A 17,723-nucleotide genomic window follows, 5' to 3' on the forward strand; every position below is an offset into this window, starting at 1 on the left:
CCATGTGTCTGTCCTGCTGTGGGAAAGAGTTCACAGAGCTCACTTCCCTAACAGCTTAGGGTTTGGCAGTAGTGTGACAGTGGGAAATTGATTTCCCTGGATGCAGGTGTATGCTCATGGCACACTGTGGTGACAGGGAGCCTCACTCTCCACAGCAGGGTGAGTTCCTGGGGGCAGGATGTGTGGCATCCCTCACGGTGGTGTCTCTTGCTGGCCACTTCGGCCTGGAGTGGGACATGACACGACTGATGGTGTGAGCTGTGTTCTGTCTGTGAACAGCTTCCTGCTCAGCTCTCTCCCACCCACACCCTAACATACCTTGGTCTTCCAGGCCTTGGTGCTACAGAACTGTGAGTGGTCCCAGGCTGGCAGCTCAAAGCCTTCAGAGCATTTTAGAGAAACCTGTAAGGGTAACCCAGCATGGACCCCATGTCTGACACTGATGGCTGTTCTAGTGTGTATACAGCCTCTGAGTCCAGGCTCAAGCTCCCAGCTGGCCTCTGGGAGTGTGGAGCTCAGCTTCAACATCTGTGGCATCCTGAAGCCTGCCTTGTGTCGAGGCTGCTGGGGACCTGTTCTGTCTCTGGCTACAGGAGGCTTCTTCCTGCAGATTTCTGTCTTGGGGACTTGCTGAAATGAACATGTGCCTGCTTCCCGTCCCTTGGATGAACTGGATGGTTCAAGAGTTCGCTGCTCTGCTGGCTAACAACCTCTCAAGTTAACTCCTGAGGACTAGGTGAGACTGTTGAGTTTGGGACTGTATATGCTGGGGGGATGTACCTTTGAAAATTACTGTTGAATTCAGTGCGATGTGATTTAAAATGCTGAACCATGGTTGCCTCAGTGGAGTACATGGAGATGGCTGAGGAGCCAGCATCACTCTACCCCATCCAGCCCAAGGCCTCTGCCTAGGGCGTGCTGGCCTAACCTTCAGTGTCCTGTGTTCTAGCAGTCCCTTTCCCTACTCTGCTTAGAAGTTTAGGCATGTCAAAGGAAAGTATGGTATATCCCTATCACCAAAACCTGCAAAAAAAAAAAAAAAATAAGACACACCTGTTGACAGCATGGCTTGGTTCAGGTGGGGAGGCACTCTCCAGGTATCATTGCCAGTTGGTACAGACTCACTGCACCAGGTTGTGATGTACTTGCTTACTTAGGGTTGGGTTTTTGTTGTTGACAGTGAGTTGCACCCTACAGCCATCACCCTAGAAGAGCTTTCTCCTGCTTGGTTAATCAAATCACTAAGATTGGACACCTTTTGTGACCTTGGCCAAGAGGAAATTGGCCCCATGATTCCGTCCCTGCCTCCTTTAAAGGAAGTGATACCAAAAGGTTTGGAGTGGAGGTGGCTTAACAGGAGTAGCATGTCCAGGGTGTAGCAGGTGGTCAGTTCATGGACCTGCTGAGAACACTGTCAGGGCCATCTGGTCTGCAGGACGCCAGTGTGATGTGATTGAAGGCCCACCACATTGCAGCTGTAAAGGTGGTCGTATCCCTACAAGCCACAGACCCAACCTCTGGTTATCTGGGGATGAACAAGGTAGGGCTGGAGTTTTCCTCCAAGAACATGACTCTGAGTACCAGTGTGGCAGTCTTGCCAAGGCCTCTGGCAGGGAGCTTCTTCCTGGGTATGGCCCAAAATATACTTAGTAATGGGATCAGGAGGAGTTTTCTTACACTGGAGGATGGCCCTTTTCCCAGGAGAGAAACAGTGTATTTGGTTGTGTGCTTGCTGGAGGCTTGTGGCTGGGCTCTGAATGTCTGCAAAGTCTGGCCTGTGTGCCTAAGCCTAACTTTGGCTCACTTTAGGGCTAAAGAGGGCACTTGGGCTGCTTGGTTCTTGCTTTGGCTGGGGCTGTGGAGCTTGCGTCTGATGGTGTCCCCCGGGGCCTTCTCCAGTGGCCATTGTGCCTGTAAAGAAGATGTTGGTGAGAGTAAAGCCAAGAGCTTATGGCACAATGGCAGGAACATCTGTCATTGGGATGTGGGTACAGTGATGGGTATTTGGGCTGGGGATTATCCTGGCTCCTACTGAGAGAAACATTGCTAGGTTCCTAGGATGCTGCTAGGTGTGCTAGTCATCAGCTCTTATGCTTTACTAGCTGTCTTGTTCTGGCTGTTACAGGGCAGTGGTGCCTTACCCCTTCAAATTGATACATTGATGTCCTAACTTGTAGTAGCTGCGAATGCAACCTTGTTTGCCAATGGGAAGATGAGAAGAAACAGGTTAAGGTGAGGACGGGCCCTATTCCCACCTCGAGGGAGGTTACCAGAGGGAGACATAGGGGGGAGACAGCATCTATGCATGAGCGACGGAAGAGGTCTAGACAGATCTGTATAAGGAAGCAATCCACTGAAACCTGGTTCTAGGACTCCCAGTCTTCTTTGGAAAGAGTCTTTAAGCCACCCAGTTTGTAGTTATGATAAGTGGTTCAACGAAGTAGATGCCATGGCTAGTAGCACATGTTCTGAGTTAGAAACCAGACTTTGGAATGTGATGTCCATTGCTGTACTTTGGTGACCTCATGTAAGCTGCTTGGCTTTTTCATGCCTCAGTTTCACTGAGTGGAGAGAGCAGTACTGACTGCATCAAGATGCTGTGGTAAGGAAATAATCAGGAGGGTCCACTGCTGCAGGGGGCTGGCAGAAGATGTGGCACGCAGAAGGCAGGTTCAGGTTGCGTGCACCATGTGGAGGTGGCAGTGAGACTCTCTCCCCTCTCTACTGCTGCCCTTGTGTCTCCAAAAGCAGTGTCTTGTCCATTGCTGGTCTGTCACCTGCTTCTGAGGACACTATCCACCCCTTCCATCTTGGCTTTGACTTTGTTCCTTGTTCACTTTGGTGTTGGCCACCTCCTTTTCATTTTTCTTGCCAAGATTGTCCAAGCCAGTCAAAGCCAGTCCTGGTGACTCCCGCCTTGATTGCAGGGTTTCTGTGACTTTTTGAACCTTCTTGAGCCCCACATGGTCTCTCCTGTGTGTGATGATGTCACTGTTCCTGAGTGTCCTCAAGCTCCTAACTTTGTGGAGGTGTTCTCAGGTGCTTTCTGCACCCTTTCCCCTCAGCTGGCTTGGGCCATCATGTGTTGGGGCCAACTGGCTCCTTGTCCTGCTTTAGTGTCTGGCTAGACATAACTCAATCTGCTGGCTCTGGAGCATACTTTGTAGATCTCTTGTGAGGAAAGAAGACCCCCCCACCAAAAAAAAAAAGAGACCCATACCTTGAATATGAGCAGTAAATATTCCTGGGATTCCTGTCAGTGGCTCAGGCTTTGAGTTCATGTCCAAGGGTCTTCCTTGTAGGATTTAGCAATGAAGAGAACATGTGTGGAATGGGGTGAGTGCAATCAAGATGCAGACCCAGAGAGATGAGCAGATCCAGGCCAAGGAGAACCAAAGAGCCACAGAAATTGGGATTCCAGGCAATGGAAATCTTGGAAACCATTGTCCCGGTAACACGCACAGTGGTACAAAATAGTATCTGCAGAACTGCTGGTGGCATGTGAATTTAATCATTCCAGTGTTTGGTCACAGCTGGATCCATGTGTATTCGCTGCTCAGGGAGCCCTGTTGACTATGAGCTTAACCTTGTCGCTTGCCATGGCCAGTGGGACAGGAGTTATCTTGATGCTATCTGAAGCTTGTAAAGTGTTAGACCTTTCCATTAGAATTCCACCTCTGCCATGACAAGGAGCCCCAGCTGGCCTGCTGGAGAATGAAAGGGCGCATCTGGACCAAAGCCACAAAAGGCCAGACAGCTGCAGGCTGACCACAGATACATGAAGAAGCTCATGAAGAATAAGAAATGGTTTAGTCTAAGCCACCAGATGGGGGGAGTAGTTTGTTAGGTAACAGCAGCCAACTTGCTGCCTGCTGTACTTTGCTTTGGGTAGTCTTGTTTCATACTGAATGCTGAGATCTGATCTCAGTCTTGTCTAGTGCCTAGGACGCAGCTTTCCTTTTCAAAGAAAACTGCTGCACTAGCAATTAGAGACTCAAAAGGTCAGAGATACAAAGTGTGTACACTGGGCCCAATTCTGTGATGCAGTGGGTTAAACCACCACCTGTGATGCTGGTATTCCAGATCAGAGTGCTAATTTTGAGGTTCAGCTGGTTCACTTCCATTTTAACTCCTTGCTAATGAGTCTGGGAAAGCCATGGGTGATGGTGCGTACATGGACCTGTGACACTCTTCCCCTGCATCTTTTGCTCTGCCTTTGGAAAAAGCAAACCTTAAAACTGTCTATTTGCACAGTTCCTCAAAAAGGACATTAGGACTAACTTACATAAAGGGATAAGACATGTTTAATTTGCTTGGAGGCATTCAACAGGTAGCAGCAAATCACTACTTCTCTATACATCTGCTGGCATCATTTTTGATATTACAGATTACATGGCCTTTCACTGAAGCTCAGTTCTTGGCTAATTCCTAAGTGTGGGGCGGAATTCTTTTCAGCCCGAGAGTAGTTTGAGAAACTTGTAGAAATAAACTTACGCTTGACCTAGGAATAAGCCACCTCAGCTCAGACATGGCACCAGCTACAACCGTGGGGCCACATAGGGAGGGAGTTGCTTCCCAAGACAGGTTGGGCATCACATCAGGTGCTCTCTCTGCAAGGCCCTCCCTCCTAATAGGATACGGGTCTTAGCTTTTAGTACACAACATTGCCTGCACGTATAGGATTGTTTTTACTTTAATGTGTGCAAGATATTCTTGCAGGGTTGTGTTCTGCCAAACTGGGTTCCATAGTTGGACTTACGCATTAAAGCTAAGTTGTGTTTGCTAATGATCAGATAGTCTCCTTGTCCTGAAAGCAAGTATTCTACATGGTCACCTGTTCAGTAACACATTAAAAATGCACTTGAATTAATCTTGTGGGAGACTAAAAGTGTTTTCTATTTACAAGTGAACTGATCATCACTTATTACTCCTTTCTTGCCCACATTAACTGGAATCTGGGAGCAAAAACTAAGGAAGATGAGCGAGATCCCAGCCAACCACGAGCTGAACCTGCTGTCAGCCCTGGGGGACAAGGACAGTGACACCCAGCGGATGAAGGACTCCTAGGTCAGATGGGCGTCTTTGGTCCACTCAGGTAAGTCTCACAGTGTATCTGACGTGCAAGTGCTCATGTGGTTGAGAAGCTGAGTGAGCTACATACGTATTTAGTAGCTCCATGATAGCAGTCAAATTCCTGTAAAAAGCAGATGGATCTGATACATCCTCAGAGGAATGCTAACGTGTGGCTAACACAGGACTTTCACATGGCAAAAACCAGCCACCTATTTCTCAGATGTAGGCAGAGGCACATCTCGTCAAGATTTGAGAGGTGATAGAAGTCCAGGTGTATCTGAACCTTCAAATGAACTGCTACCCAAGCAACAAGTGTTTAAAGTAAAGGATTTATTGTAATCTGCTTACAGTCCTTTGCAAAGACAGACATGTTTTTGCATAAAGATATAAATTACTTCATTTAAACTAACTTTAGTGTCTTTTTTTAATTATATGAAGAAGTTTTGGTGAATTATGAATTGTACCAAACCAAGATTCTGTAAGAGCAATATGGTACAAAAATAAGAGCAGACAGACAGTTTGGACTTGGGACAGGCATTCAACAGTGAATTTAGAATATGGCTTTGCTGTTTCATCAAGCAGAGTTACCCGGAGACACACAAAGAGCCAGTAACTTTGTTAATATAGAAAGTTGATGCAGACCGTCTCCCTCCCACACCTGCTTACACTCAGATCCCAATGGCCTAAAGAAAGTAAGTCTGAACTGAAAGCTGCTCTCCTGAGCCATTTCTCTTCCAGGAGCATCCCCATCTGCATGCGATGTAGATAATGCCTTCGGAGTGAGGCTGTCCTGTTGCTGTGCGTGTTCAGTGGACTCTGAAGATCTGCCTAGAAATTAAATTCCTGAAGTTGCAAATGATGTAAGAAAATCCCTCTCCCTCCCAGGGCAGCTTTCACAGGTTTCCCCTTGCGGAAGGCAGGTATCTTTTGAAAGACAAGGTAATGTTGCCTGCATGGTGAACCCTGGCAAAAGTAAGGCTCTGTCGCTGCTTCTCCTGGCCTCAGCCTTCTCCAGGTTTTAGATTTTGGAAAACAACATGAGTATCATTTTAGAACCTCATGATTACCATCACAGTTCAGAGATTAATTTGGCCTCTACTCCAAGTAGTTTCTTTAGTGCATATTGTTAGTTTCCCCAAAGATACATGTTTGTGATTTGGTGCAAGAGAAAAGCCATACATTGCATCAGTGCCGAACAGATTAATGAATTACAAAATTTTAGTGCCACTGTCTTGCTTACATGATCTGTAATTTTTTTTCCAAAATTGTTTTTAATGTATAAAATTTATTTTTTAAAACCTACCTTTTAAAAATCTAAAAACCCATTATCTTCTGGTCTCCATGCCATTCTGACTGCACCTTGCCCCGGTGGGTCATCCAGTGTGTCCTGGGGTTATCTATAGATATAGATGTGTTCCCATGACCGAGTCTGGGAACGCAGAAAGTCAGAAGTGAGGATCTGAGCTTAGACAGGGAGTGCCTGGAATTTTTCCTCCCCAAGAGGGGAAAATTAGAGTTTGTAAAATGGGAGGAAATGTTTCTCTTTGAGCTGAGTTCCTAGCCTCGCTCTCCCGGAGCTGACTGCTTCTGGGGGCCATGGGCAGCTGGCCCCCCGGAGGCACCTCACTCTCCTGCAGCTGCTGCTCTCCCATGGGCGCCATCTGGTGACACCTGCCAGCTGCTGTGGGCGGGGCGCTGCAGTGCTGTTCCCGGATGGATCAATGGTAGAATGAAGCAGAAGCCAGAAAGACAAGCTAGAGTCCCAGGGACACCCCAGCAGGAGACCAAGAACCAACAGAAAGTACAGAAAAAGGTAGAAAGGCTTCAAGACAAACCGAGGAGGTTTCAGTGTGGTTATTTACAACAGAGACTGTAAAATGGTAAATTAGATATGAAGCTAAAAAAGGCACAGCTTTCCCTTTCTTAAATACACTGTAAACGGTTCATTAGGCATGCAGAACATTTCACTTTACAAAAAAATTTTTTTACCTTGTTTTTAGACAAAGATAGTACTTAAATAGTCTCCAGCAAAATAGAATTCTTTCAAAAATACTTTCCCATTCATCCTATTAACCATTAAAGTTTTTTTTTTCTTTTTTTGTATGTGTCTCATTTACAAAAGTTCCTCATACCTTATTTCAGGTCCTTCACAATTTATACATACAGTAATGTACAGCACAGCAAAAGACTGCAAAAATTATTTGTAAAGCCAACACAGTAGATACTAGAAATGGAAACCAAGGCATTTGCTTTAACATCTTATCCATACTAATTAAATAATAAACAGACGCTAACAAGTGTATGTTGGTGGTACAGTAGACTGGGCCCAGGGTGGGAGGGGGCGCCAGTCCAGGCCACGCATTTTGTTATCACACAAACAGGAATCTGTATATACTTTTTTGTGTGTATTTTTAATAACAAAAGAATATTAATGCCCCATATTGACTCTACGTTTCTGTGCAAACCAAGGGTGAGCTTCAAAAAGTCTGTTAGTCCTTAAACCCTTTTAAAACAAGCAAATGATACCAGGAACTACATGGCATAGTTAAAACTCCCATCTGTTAAAATATCAAAATCAGAGTTATTGACTAGATATGGCTTTTCATCCAGAGGAACAGGAACTGGTTTCCAAGCACTGGGGATTGGAGAGGGGGCGAATCCTTTAGGCTGCTCAGAACGTGCCAACTCCACATCAAATGGCTTTCCTCGCTCCAAACCCTTGACACAACTTTAAACTTGAGAAACTGCTGAACGGTGTGAATCAACCGTCACACGCTGAAAAAGATGATTCCATGGGTCCTTCACAGGTGAGGAATCACGCGGAGAAACTTAAGGCAAAGTTCTTCTCATAAGATGCCCCGTCACTTCCTGTGAAAGTACAGGGGCTTGGCGTTGCCCGACTCCACCTTTGGCAGCTGGTCGCTGATGATCTCCACCAGCATGGCAGGGAACTCCACCTTCAGGGCCTGGGACTCTCGGAAGGTGTAGAAACAAAACTCCAGCAAGTCGCTCACCAGCTGCAACACAGATGCAGAAAGAGGGCGTGACATGGAGGCCTCTCGGGTGGCTCCACAGTATGAGCTCTGAGAGCAACATTCAGCTTACTACCAGGACACAGCATCTCGGGCCAAACTAAGTCACCTGTCAGGGTGAAGGCTGCTCAGGGCACCTTGTCACCTACTAGGCCACGAGCTCTGTCACTGTCAAGTAAGTATGTCAGGGGTAACAGAGGGTAGAAACAGCTCTGGGGGTCTGGGGTAACTGGCTAGTTTCATCAAATTCCATTGCTAAAAAGGTGAACTGGCTGAGGCAGGGGCACCTGTGGGCATCTGGTACTTGAATGTATTGGACAGGAGCCTTCTCAAGCTGTAAGGTGGGCAAGGGGTGATACTAGTTTAGGGCTTATGTCCAGGGTGGGTGAAGAGCAGGACAGGGTGCCTCCTTGGCAGGTGGGCCCTCTGTGCTGCCTGGACCCCATCCTTAGCCCCCACCTTGGGCTTTCTGCTCTAAGCTGAGGTTCTTTAGCCACTTCTTTCAGGCTGACTTTAAGACAGTGAAAATGTCAGGACCAGCTCTGGGCTGTCCTCCACCCATTGGCATTCTTCTGCCCACTGCTGATGCTCTATGTTACCAAAAAAAAAAGAAAAAGGAAATGCGGTCACCACTCCTGGGTGCTCTTACTACTTTTAGGAATATATAATAGCTCATGGCAGAAGAAACACACTCATTTTTCTTGAATTAATTCCTTATCCCATTATGGGAAAAACAACTGCTGGTCATTTCTTACTGTATTGCAGAAGATAAGTTTAACCTTGCGTGCCATCAGATAACCTCTAGTTTAAAGTGATTCTGGGAAAACTGCACCTGTAACTTCCTCATGAGGTTTCTAATTTTTTGTTTGTTTGTTTAAACTCAGCAGGCTTGACCTGAGTCAGACAGTAAGTCACTGGGTACATGCCTATGCAAACCAGGAGCCACAGAACTCCCTGCGGTGAGTCACCTCGGGACCCCTGTGTCTGCCTGCACCATGGCCCCTCAGTGTGCAGCTTCCCTGAATAGAGACCCAGTACCTGTTCTGCACTCTCTGGATTCCAGGGAAACATCAGCCCAGAGCCCCCGCCCATTTGGCTCATCACCATACTCACACACATGTCTCGTAAATGCCAGGCCCAACTTACTCAGAGGCTGAATGGGGACAGTAAAGTATCCTAGCCTTGGTGTCAGGTGGAAAGATGGAATGGGTGACTCGGGTGGAGTGCCTGGGGCCTCACCCAGAGTGCAGCAGGTGCCAGTCAGGTGTCAGTGATGCTGGGTGGTGCTACTGGCACAGAGCCACTTTGGGACTTCTCTAAGCCCCTTCCACCAGGAGCCATCATCTGCTGAGGGACAGCATTTGCATGATCTTTTTTAGAACTGGGCCTCAGGTTCCCCTTCTACCAAATGAGGGCTGGGCTCTGGTTTCTGATTGGCTTCTTCAGAAGCAACGTTTCTGTAACATGTCACCCCATTTCTAGTGCATCATTTCTTCCAGGGCGGGCCAGTGGCTGTCAAAGCTAGGGCTCTCCGAGGCATGATCCTTCAGATGTGGTGCTAACAGCAGGTCAGCAAGGCCCTGAGCACCTGCTATGGTGCTGCAGCCAAGTTCACCCTGATCTCCCCAGAGCTGACATTTCTTCCCCTTGCAGCCTCCTAACCCAGGAACAGACATCCCAGTTTCTAGTCAGGATCAACCTCCTTTAGGAGCACACTGCCCATGGGGCCTTGCTCACATCTGCAGATAAAGGCTCCCTGTTCCCAGGTTGCAGAGAGAGACAGGGTCCTTTACCATCCACCACTCCTCTTCCTCATTCATCCAAGCTACTGTGTACTTGCTCTGTGCCCAGCTCTGGGGAAACTGCAGTGAACACCAAAGCCTAGCTCTCTGGGTGTCAATTCTCTTTTATGGAGTGAAAATAATGACCACAGTCAAGGCTGCCAGGGGTAGGAATGATGACTGTAACCTATGACAGCTGACTTCCTGGAGGTAAATGATGGACCCTGCAGCAAGGGGAGTGAAGCCTGCCAGCAGATCAGGTGATGCTGAAGCCAAGACAAGTGGATTGGACCCGGGAGAGTTCACACCACTCTGGCTGGAGCACTGTTGATGAGAAGTGAGTCAGCTCCTAACCCCCAGGTCAGATGCAGTTGGAATGTCTCTTTGAACCTGCAGAGGAGGGAGGCAGCCTCTGTCCCTGTCCTCAGTACTGGGCATTCCCTGGGAGAACATGCTAGGCCAGGGTCTTGCTGTTTGCCTTGCAGGTTAGCTGAGGACAGGTGTCCCAGACACTAACTGTGCATATTAACCTTGGATGGCATTTCCTGCCCACCTCTGTTCTGCAGATGGAGAAGGCAGCGTGTTCCCAGTCATGAGCTGATACCCAGGGCCTCTTGTTTACTCCTTGGCCAGCTTGAGAAGGCAAGGCCTCCTGCAGAATACAGCGCAGCCTTACAGCTGACCTGGCAGTCAGGTGCAGAGCCTTCTTTGAACACTGAATCACCAGGAGGACAGGTGTCACTGAGTCAATCAAATACTCCTAGGGGAGCGCTTTACCCTTTCCTGTAGGGACAGCCAGGTGTCTAGTGGACCCCAGCAGTCACCAGAAAGTGCTGGCTGTCATGGAAGCCTCCCCAATCTGGGACAAGGCTACAAACCTTTCGAGGCTCATCTCTGAGCATGGATATTTGGTGTTTCCTGTTGGTGAGAGAGGAGACCACGAGCTTGTCTGCTCTGAGCTAACTAATCCACCGGAGTCTTCTCCCTGCCTGGCCAATGGGTCACAAGACCCACAGAGGTCTGGTGCTTGGGAAATACTTAAAGCAAGTGGCTCAGTAGTACAGGACCAAATACCATATGAGAAAAAAAAAAAGATGCACATAGAACCCTTGCCAAAGCAATTAGGCAACAGTGGGGAGATTCACTACTGGCAACAGGTAGGAGAGGAGGCTGTCAGAGTAGTGGGTGACATTGCCTAATATAGAAACGTGGACCAAACAGACCCCTTGCTCAGAAGGAAACTGAGATGATAGCATGGTCACCAGAGGGTAGGAATACATGCCTCGCATCTTCTGAACATCCAGACTAGTGGGCAGATAGCGCCATTTTGGTGGACGCCTGCATCAGCTGTCAGTGTCTTCTATACTAGTTTCTCAGAGCACACTGAGAGCCATGGCCTCAGCACATGCCTTGGTTTAAATAAGTGTGCATCAAGTGCTCTACCAGCCAATGCTTAAACCTAAACAAGGAACATATTTCACTGGTTTTGTCAAGAAAACAGGTCTGGGGCCCAGCGATGTGGCCTAGCAGGTAAAGTCCTCGCCTTGAACACGCCAGGATCCCATACAGTTGCCAGTTCTAATCCCAGCAACTCCACTTCCCATCCAGCTCCCTGCTTCTGGCCTGGGAAAACAGTTGAGGACAGCCCAATGTTTTCGGACCCTGCACCCGTGCGGGAGATCTGGAGGAAGTTCCTGGCTCCTGGCTTCGGATCGGCACAGCACCAGCCATTGCACTCACTTGGGGAGTGAATCATCGGACAGAAGATCTTCCTCTCTCTCCTCTCTGTATATCTGACTTTGTAATAAAAAATAAATCTTAAAAAAAAGGAAAACATGTCTGTTTCCTACTGACTTAGCATCTCAATTCAACATGAAGTGTCTATAATTAATGTATATGTGCCCAACACAAGGGCATCTGGATATTTAAAACAGTGGTGATTGATCTAAGGGGGATATATATTCCAGTACAGTAATAATGGAGGAATTCAACACCCATCTATCATCAAGAGACAGACTGACCAGAAACACAACAAAAAAAGTTAACCTGTCTATGGACCACATGGAGCTGATGTTTACAGGTTATTTTATCACATAGATGCAGAATACACATCCTTTTCATCGGTTCAAGGAACCTACCCTAGAATATACCACATGATATGTCATAAAGCAAACCCCAACAAATTCAAAAGCATTGAAATAATACCACATATCTTTTCGGACCACCAGGAAATGAAGCTGTGAACCAACAAATCCAGAAAATACACAAACACAAGGAAACTGAATAGTGAATCACAGAAGAAATCCAAAATGGAAATTTAAAAATTCCAGAAAGGGTGACAGCACAATGTATTAAAACATGAAATATGGCAATAGCAGTGCCAAGAGGGAAGTTCATAGCAAAGTCAAGTGACTATGTTAAGATATCAGAAAGGTATCAATAAATGAACCATTAATGCATTTCAAGGATCGAGAAAACAGCAAACCAAAACAAAAATTAGTATAACAAAAGAAATAACTAGTTAAGAAATAATGAAACCAGGTGAGTCTGGACAGAGGCACAGATGTCAATCTCCCAGCCATGTGGCTGGGGGAATCTGGCCCAGGCGCTAATGCTGCTGGGCCAAGCCAGTGGGCCACCTGGCTATGTGCTCTGGGAACTTGGGGGTGTGGGGTCCCAGGAAGTCTGGGAGATGGCACAGGTAGGGATGAGCAGGCACCTTAGGGTTCATGGCTATGAGGAATGACTTCTCCAGAACTTCCAAGGACAAGGCCACTCTACTTCAAGGGCTGCAACATGGAACCCACCAGAGAACAGCAGACAAAGGGACAGGTACTGTGAGACTGGGCCATGAATCTGACAAACATGAGTGAATCAAGTTGGGGGTTAGAATCTGCAGGGGGAATTTGTGGGCTCACTCATGTAGAACAATAATCCTCGTTAGCACGTGCAAGACCCGTGGCTGGGAATAGGCCTGGTTGGGGAGTTAAGGTGATGCCCCAGCTGGGCTGGAATTGAGATCCAAAATCGGTGCATTGTTGCTACAATCTCCCTTGGCCTGGTCAGGGTCTGGGGAGGGCCAGACTGGGCTAGACTGCAGCACCCACTAGTACTCGTGAGAGTCAAGGTAGGGTGTAGAATGGGCTGGACTAGATTTCGGCTCCCGCTGAACCATGTGAGTTATATCTGGGAATGGACCAGGTATGGATGGGTTGCAACACCCAACAGTAAGAACATGGGCTGATTGGGTCAGGGACCTACTGACACACGCAAGATCTGCCACTGGGAGGATACCAGATAGAGGAGCTTGGTGAATTCCTTTGTCAGATTGCAGTCCCTATAGGTAAGCACAAGAACCAAGGCAATTGGCAGCCGAAACCAGACTAGGTTATAGTATCTGCCAGTGTACATGTGGGTCAGGTCAGGAGGTGGGCTAACATCTAACAGAACCTAGAACCAGGATGGGATGCAGGACGAGCTGAGTCAGGCTGCATCACCAGCCAGTTCACCCTCAAGCTAGGACTGGGGGCTGCTGAAGCACCACATTGATGGATGCCAAGGGAAGATGATCCATGTCAATCCAGAGGAGGTGAGCATCAGATCCATGAGCCCCAGGGATGCAGGGCCCCTTGGCCTGCACTGAGGTGGGTACTGGATGCATGAACCCCAAGGTAGAGACCCAAATGGGTCTCCTGGTCCAGATCACTGAGCCTGCCTATGTGATGAGGGCTGGTACATGAGCCCCGGGGTCTCCTGGCCCAGGTCCTTGGGTCTACCTAGGGATCCATGAGCCCCAGGGGTAGAGGGTCCAGCATGGCCCAGCTTGTCTGGCTCAGGTCCATGAGTTCACCTAGAAGAACTGGTGATACTCAGTGTAGAGAGTGGAATACTGAATAGCAGACCATGTTGCATATGGAGGACATCTGATAATCATTGCAGAGAATGGAGAACAGAACACATGAATGACTAATCCAACCAAACGATGACAGCAAATATCTGGGCAATTGGAGACTAATGTCAGTGGTGTCAGCCAATGGACATTGGAAGGGATTCCTCATCCACAGATCAGTGAGATCCACAACATTTTGAAACTATGACATCCACCCAGGCAGAACCTTTAGAATATGTGCCATGGTGCCCCAGAATGGGGAAGAAGAAATAGAAAGCTTGGGAACAATGATCAGGTCTACTTCTCCCTAACCCTAGATCTTTCCCACCCTGATTGACTATGTAAACATGTAAAAAAAAAAAGATGAAATATGGCAAAAGCAGTGCCAAGAGGAAGTTCACAGCAATGTGAAGGGCTTATGTCACGATATCAGAAAGGCATCAAATAAATGAACTGTTAATGCATTTCAAGGATCTAGAAAACAGCAAACCACAAATAGCATAACAAAAGAAATAGAGAAAAACAAAATGATATTTAAGGTTAATGAGTTAAAGAGCAAATTTTTGGAAAAGAACTGGAAAATTTAGAATAAATGGATACATTTCTGAACACATACAATGTACCTAGATTGTGTCATGAGGACTTTGAAATCTAAATAGACCAATAACTAGGATAAAGGCTGATTCAATAGTAACGACCCTCCCAGCAAACAGAAGTCCATGACTAGATGGCCTCACTGCTAAATTCTTCCAAACCCTTCAAGAATAACTAACTTCAATTCTTCACAATATACCAAAAACAGCTGAAAGGGAGAGGATCTTTTCAAACTCCTATGAGGCCAGCCAGCCAGCATCATTTTATTGAAAACCAGAAAATGATCACAAAGGAAAAGAACAAACAAAAAAAAAACTACAGGCCAATATACCTAATGAATATAGGTGTAAAACTCCTTAATGAAATACTAGCTAATCAAATCCAACACCACCAGAAAAATCATTCACCTGGACCCTGTGGGATTTACCCCCTGGTAAGCAGAGAAGCTTCAACATACGCAAATCGGTGAATGTGATATACCACATTAACAAGCTGAAGAAGAAACCATGATTATTTCAATAGACAATTTAATAAGATACAACATCTCCATGACCAAAACTTTCGGTAAACTAGATACAGAAGGAACATTTCTCAACATAATATAAGGAAATAGCTGAAAAATCTAATGCCAGCATCATAATGAATGGGGAAAAGTTGGAGGCATTTCGACTAAGATCTGGAACCAGAGAAGGATACCCACTCTCACCACTAATGTTATTCATTATAGTCCTGGAAGTTTTACCCAGAGCTATGAGGCAAGCAAATGAGATAAAAAAAGATGCAAATTGCAAAGGAGGATGTAAAGCCCAGTTTGCAGATAACATGATTCTTTATATAGAGCCAAAAGGCTAGTAAAAGACTACTGGAACTCACAAGAGGGGTTGGCAAAGTTGCAGGGCACAAAATGAACACATATAAATCACTGGCCTTAGGATACACAAACAATTCCATGGATGAGAAAGAACTTGTTATCAGTTCCATTCATAATAGCTACAGAAAATTCAAATACTTTTGCATGAACTTAACCAAAGATATGAGGGATCTCTGACAAAAACTACAAAGCAAAGAGATAAGTAGAAGATATGAAAGCATGGAAAAATATGCCATGTTGGCCTGGTAGGTTGATTTAATCAGAACTCTGAGTTGATGTGATCCAAATCAAAAAGCCTATGATAGTAATCTCAAATCTAGAAAAAATGATGCCAAAATTCATATGGAGACACAAGCGATCCTACATAGCTACAACAATCTTAAACAACTGATAGTATCACAATACAAAACTTAAAGATGTACTACATGTTAGTTACCATCAAAACACTGGTACTGGCAAAAAAAAGACATGAAGATCAATGGAACACAATAGAAACCCCCCAAATGAACCTACACATCTGTAGCTAATTTTTGACAAGCAAACCCAACTCAATCCTGGAAGAAAGAACAGTCTTTTCAACAACTTGTTCTGGGAAATTGGATTTACAAATGCAGAAGTAAGAAATAAGACTCCTACTTTTCACAATATACTAAAACAAAACAAAACAAAAACCTCAAAATGGATCTATGATCTAAATCTATGATACCATCATATTGATAATGGGAAATCTTAGGAGCATTCTAAGACATATGCTTACACAGACTTCTTGGAAAAGACTACAGAAGCACAGGCAATGAAGACAAACAAATGAGACTACAACAAGTTAAGGTGCCTCTTCATTGCAAAGGAAACTCATTAAAGCAAAGAGGCAGCCATCAGAAAAAAAAAAATTTGCAAACTACACAACTGGTAAAGGACTAAATATCAATTAATAATAAAGAATTCCAGAAACACAACTGTAGAACAATCCAGTTAACAAATTGCAAAGGATATGAACAGACACATTTCAAGGGATAAAATTTACAGGGTTAATGGACATACGAAAAAAAGTGCTCAGGATCTCCAGCCATCAGAGAAATACAAATGAAAAACCACAATGAGGTTTCACCTCACTCCAGTGAGAATAGCCTATCATACAAAAATCGGGGAACAAGAAATGCTGGAGAGGGTGTGGAGGAAAAGGTACCTTGACCTACTCTTGGTGTGAATGTAAAGCAGTTAAGCTGTTACGGAAAACAGTATAGAGATTCCTTGATAGCTAAAAGTAGAACTATTTCAGTCCTGGTAATATATCCAACTGAAATAAAATCTGCATAATAGAGAGTTGTCTGTACCCCCATGTTTATAGCAGCTTGACTTACAATAGCTAAAACATAAATCCAACCCAAATGCCCATCAACTGATGACTAAAGAAAACGTCTGTATACACTATAGGATACTACTCAGCTATAACAAAGATATCTTGTCTTTTGCAACAAAATGGATCCAGCTGGAAACCATTATGTTTAGTGAAATAAACCAATCCCTGAAAGACAAATATGTATTTTATATGTAACAATGAATACACAGGGTACCAAAAATGCTATTTCTATAAGCGAGATTAACATCCCGGACTTCTGTTCATAGCCTGCATCGATACCTTTACTAGTAAAATGTTCAGGTTTATTTTTTTTTCTTTGTGTGTCATTATATCTTTACCAATTAGGATGTTAAGCTTGTGGCTGAAAAGCAAATGAAAATACCATTGTAATAACTGGCAGGTGGGTGGAGGGAGGAAGGGAGGAGGCACAAGGGACAAAGATCCTCATGCTTCTAAATCTTTATCATGAAAAAGGTGAAATTTGGTCATTTTACATAAATGAAAAAGATTTTAAAACCACTGGGGGGAAACATAAAAGTCATACATCTGACAAGGGGCTAATAACCAAAAAATATAAGGAACTCAAAGACTTCAACAGCAAAACAAATAATATGATTATCTAAATAGAAATCTTCCAAAGGAAGACATACAAATAACTACCAGATATGTGCAAAAAAAATTCAGTATCACTCATCATTAGGGAAATGTAAATCAAAGCCAGAATGAGATTTCACCTCACTGCAATTAGAATGCCTATTATTAAGAAAGACAAAAGATAACAAGTACAAACAAGGATGTGGTAAGAATATAAATTAAATAGCCATCATGGAAACAATATGGGGGTCCCTCAAAAAATATGTAAGTACATGAAACCCAGAAATCCAACTGGTGGGCTTATATCCAAAGGAAGTGAAATCCATCTGTAAAAGAGACATCTGTACTGCTGTGTTTTCACTGTCATAGCCAAGACATGGAATCAACCTAATTGTCCATTGACTAATGATGGTTTTTAAGAAAATGCTGCATACAGACAATGGAATACATTAAGAGAGAAAATCAAACAAAATCTTGTCACGCTAAGTGACATGACCCAGGCACAGCGAGACTGTATCAGATGATCTCC

General features: G+C 45.2%; 1 protein-coding gene across 2 annotated transcripts in view; it reads right to left on the reverse strand.

Annotated features, from left to right (window-relative positions):
- Positions 1-5,395: 5,395 nt before the first annotated feature.
- The window catches only part of NR3C2 (nuclear receptor subfamily 3 group C member 2), a 328,981-nt gene continuing 316,653 nt past the window's right edge, over positions 5,396-17,723 (reverse strand). For both annotated transcript variants that reach the window (XM_040966563.1, XM_040966562.1), the window contains one exon: positions 5,396-8,090. In XM_040966563.1, coding sequence (XP_040822497.1) covers positions 7,935-8,090 — 156 coding nt within the window. In that variant the 3' untranslated portion in view covers positions 5,396-7,934. The remainder of the gene's footprint in view (positions 8,091-17,723) is intronic.

The sequence above is a fragment of the Ochotona curzoniae genome, unplaced genomic scaffold (assembly GCF_017591425.1).
Source record: "Ochotona curzoniae isolate NIBS_2020 unplaced genomic scaffold, NIBS_Ocur_1.0 scaffold_4506, whole genome shotgun sequence".
NCBI classification, from domain to species: domain Eukaryota; kingdom Metazoa; phylum Chordata; class Mammalia; order Lagomorpha; family Ochotonidae; genus Ochotona; species Ochotona curzoniae.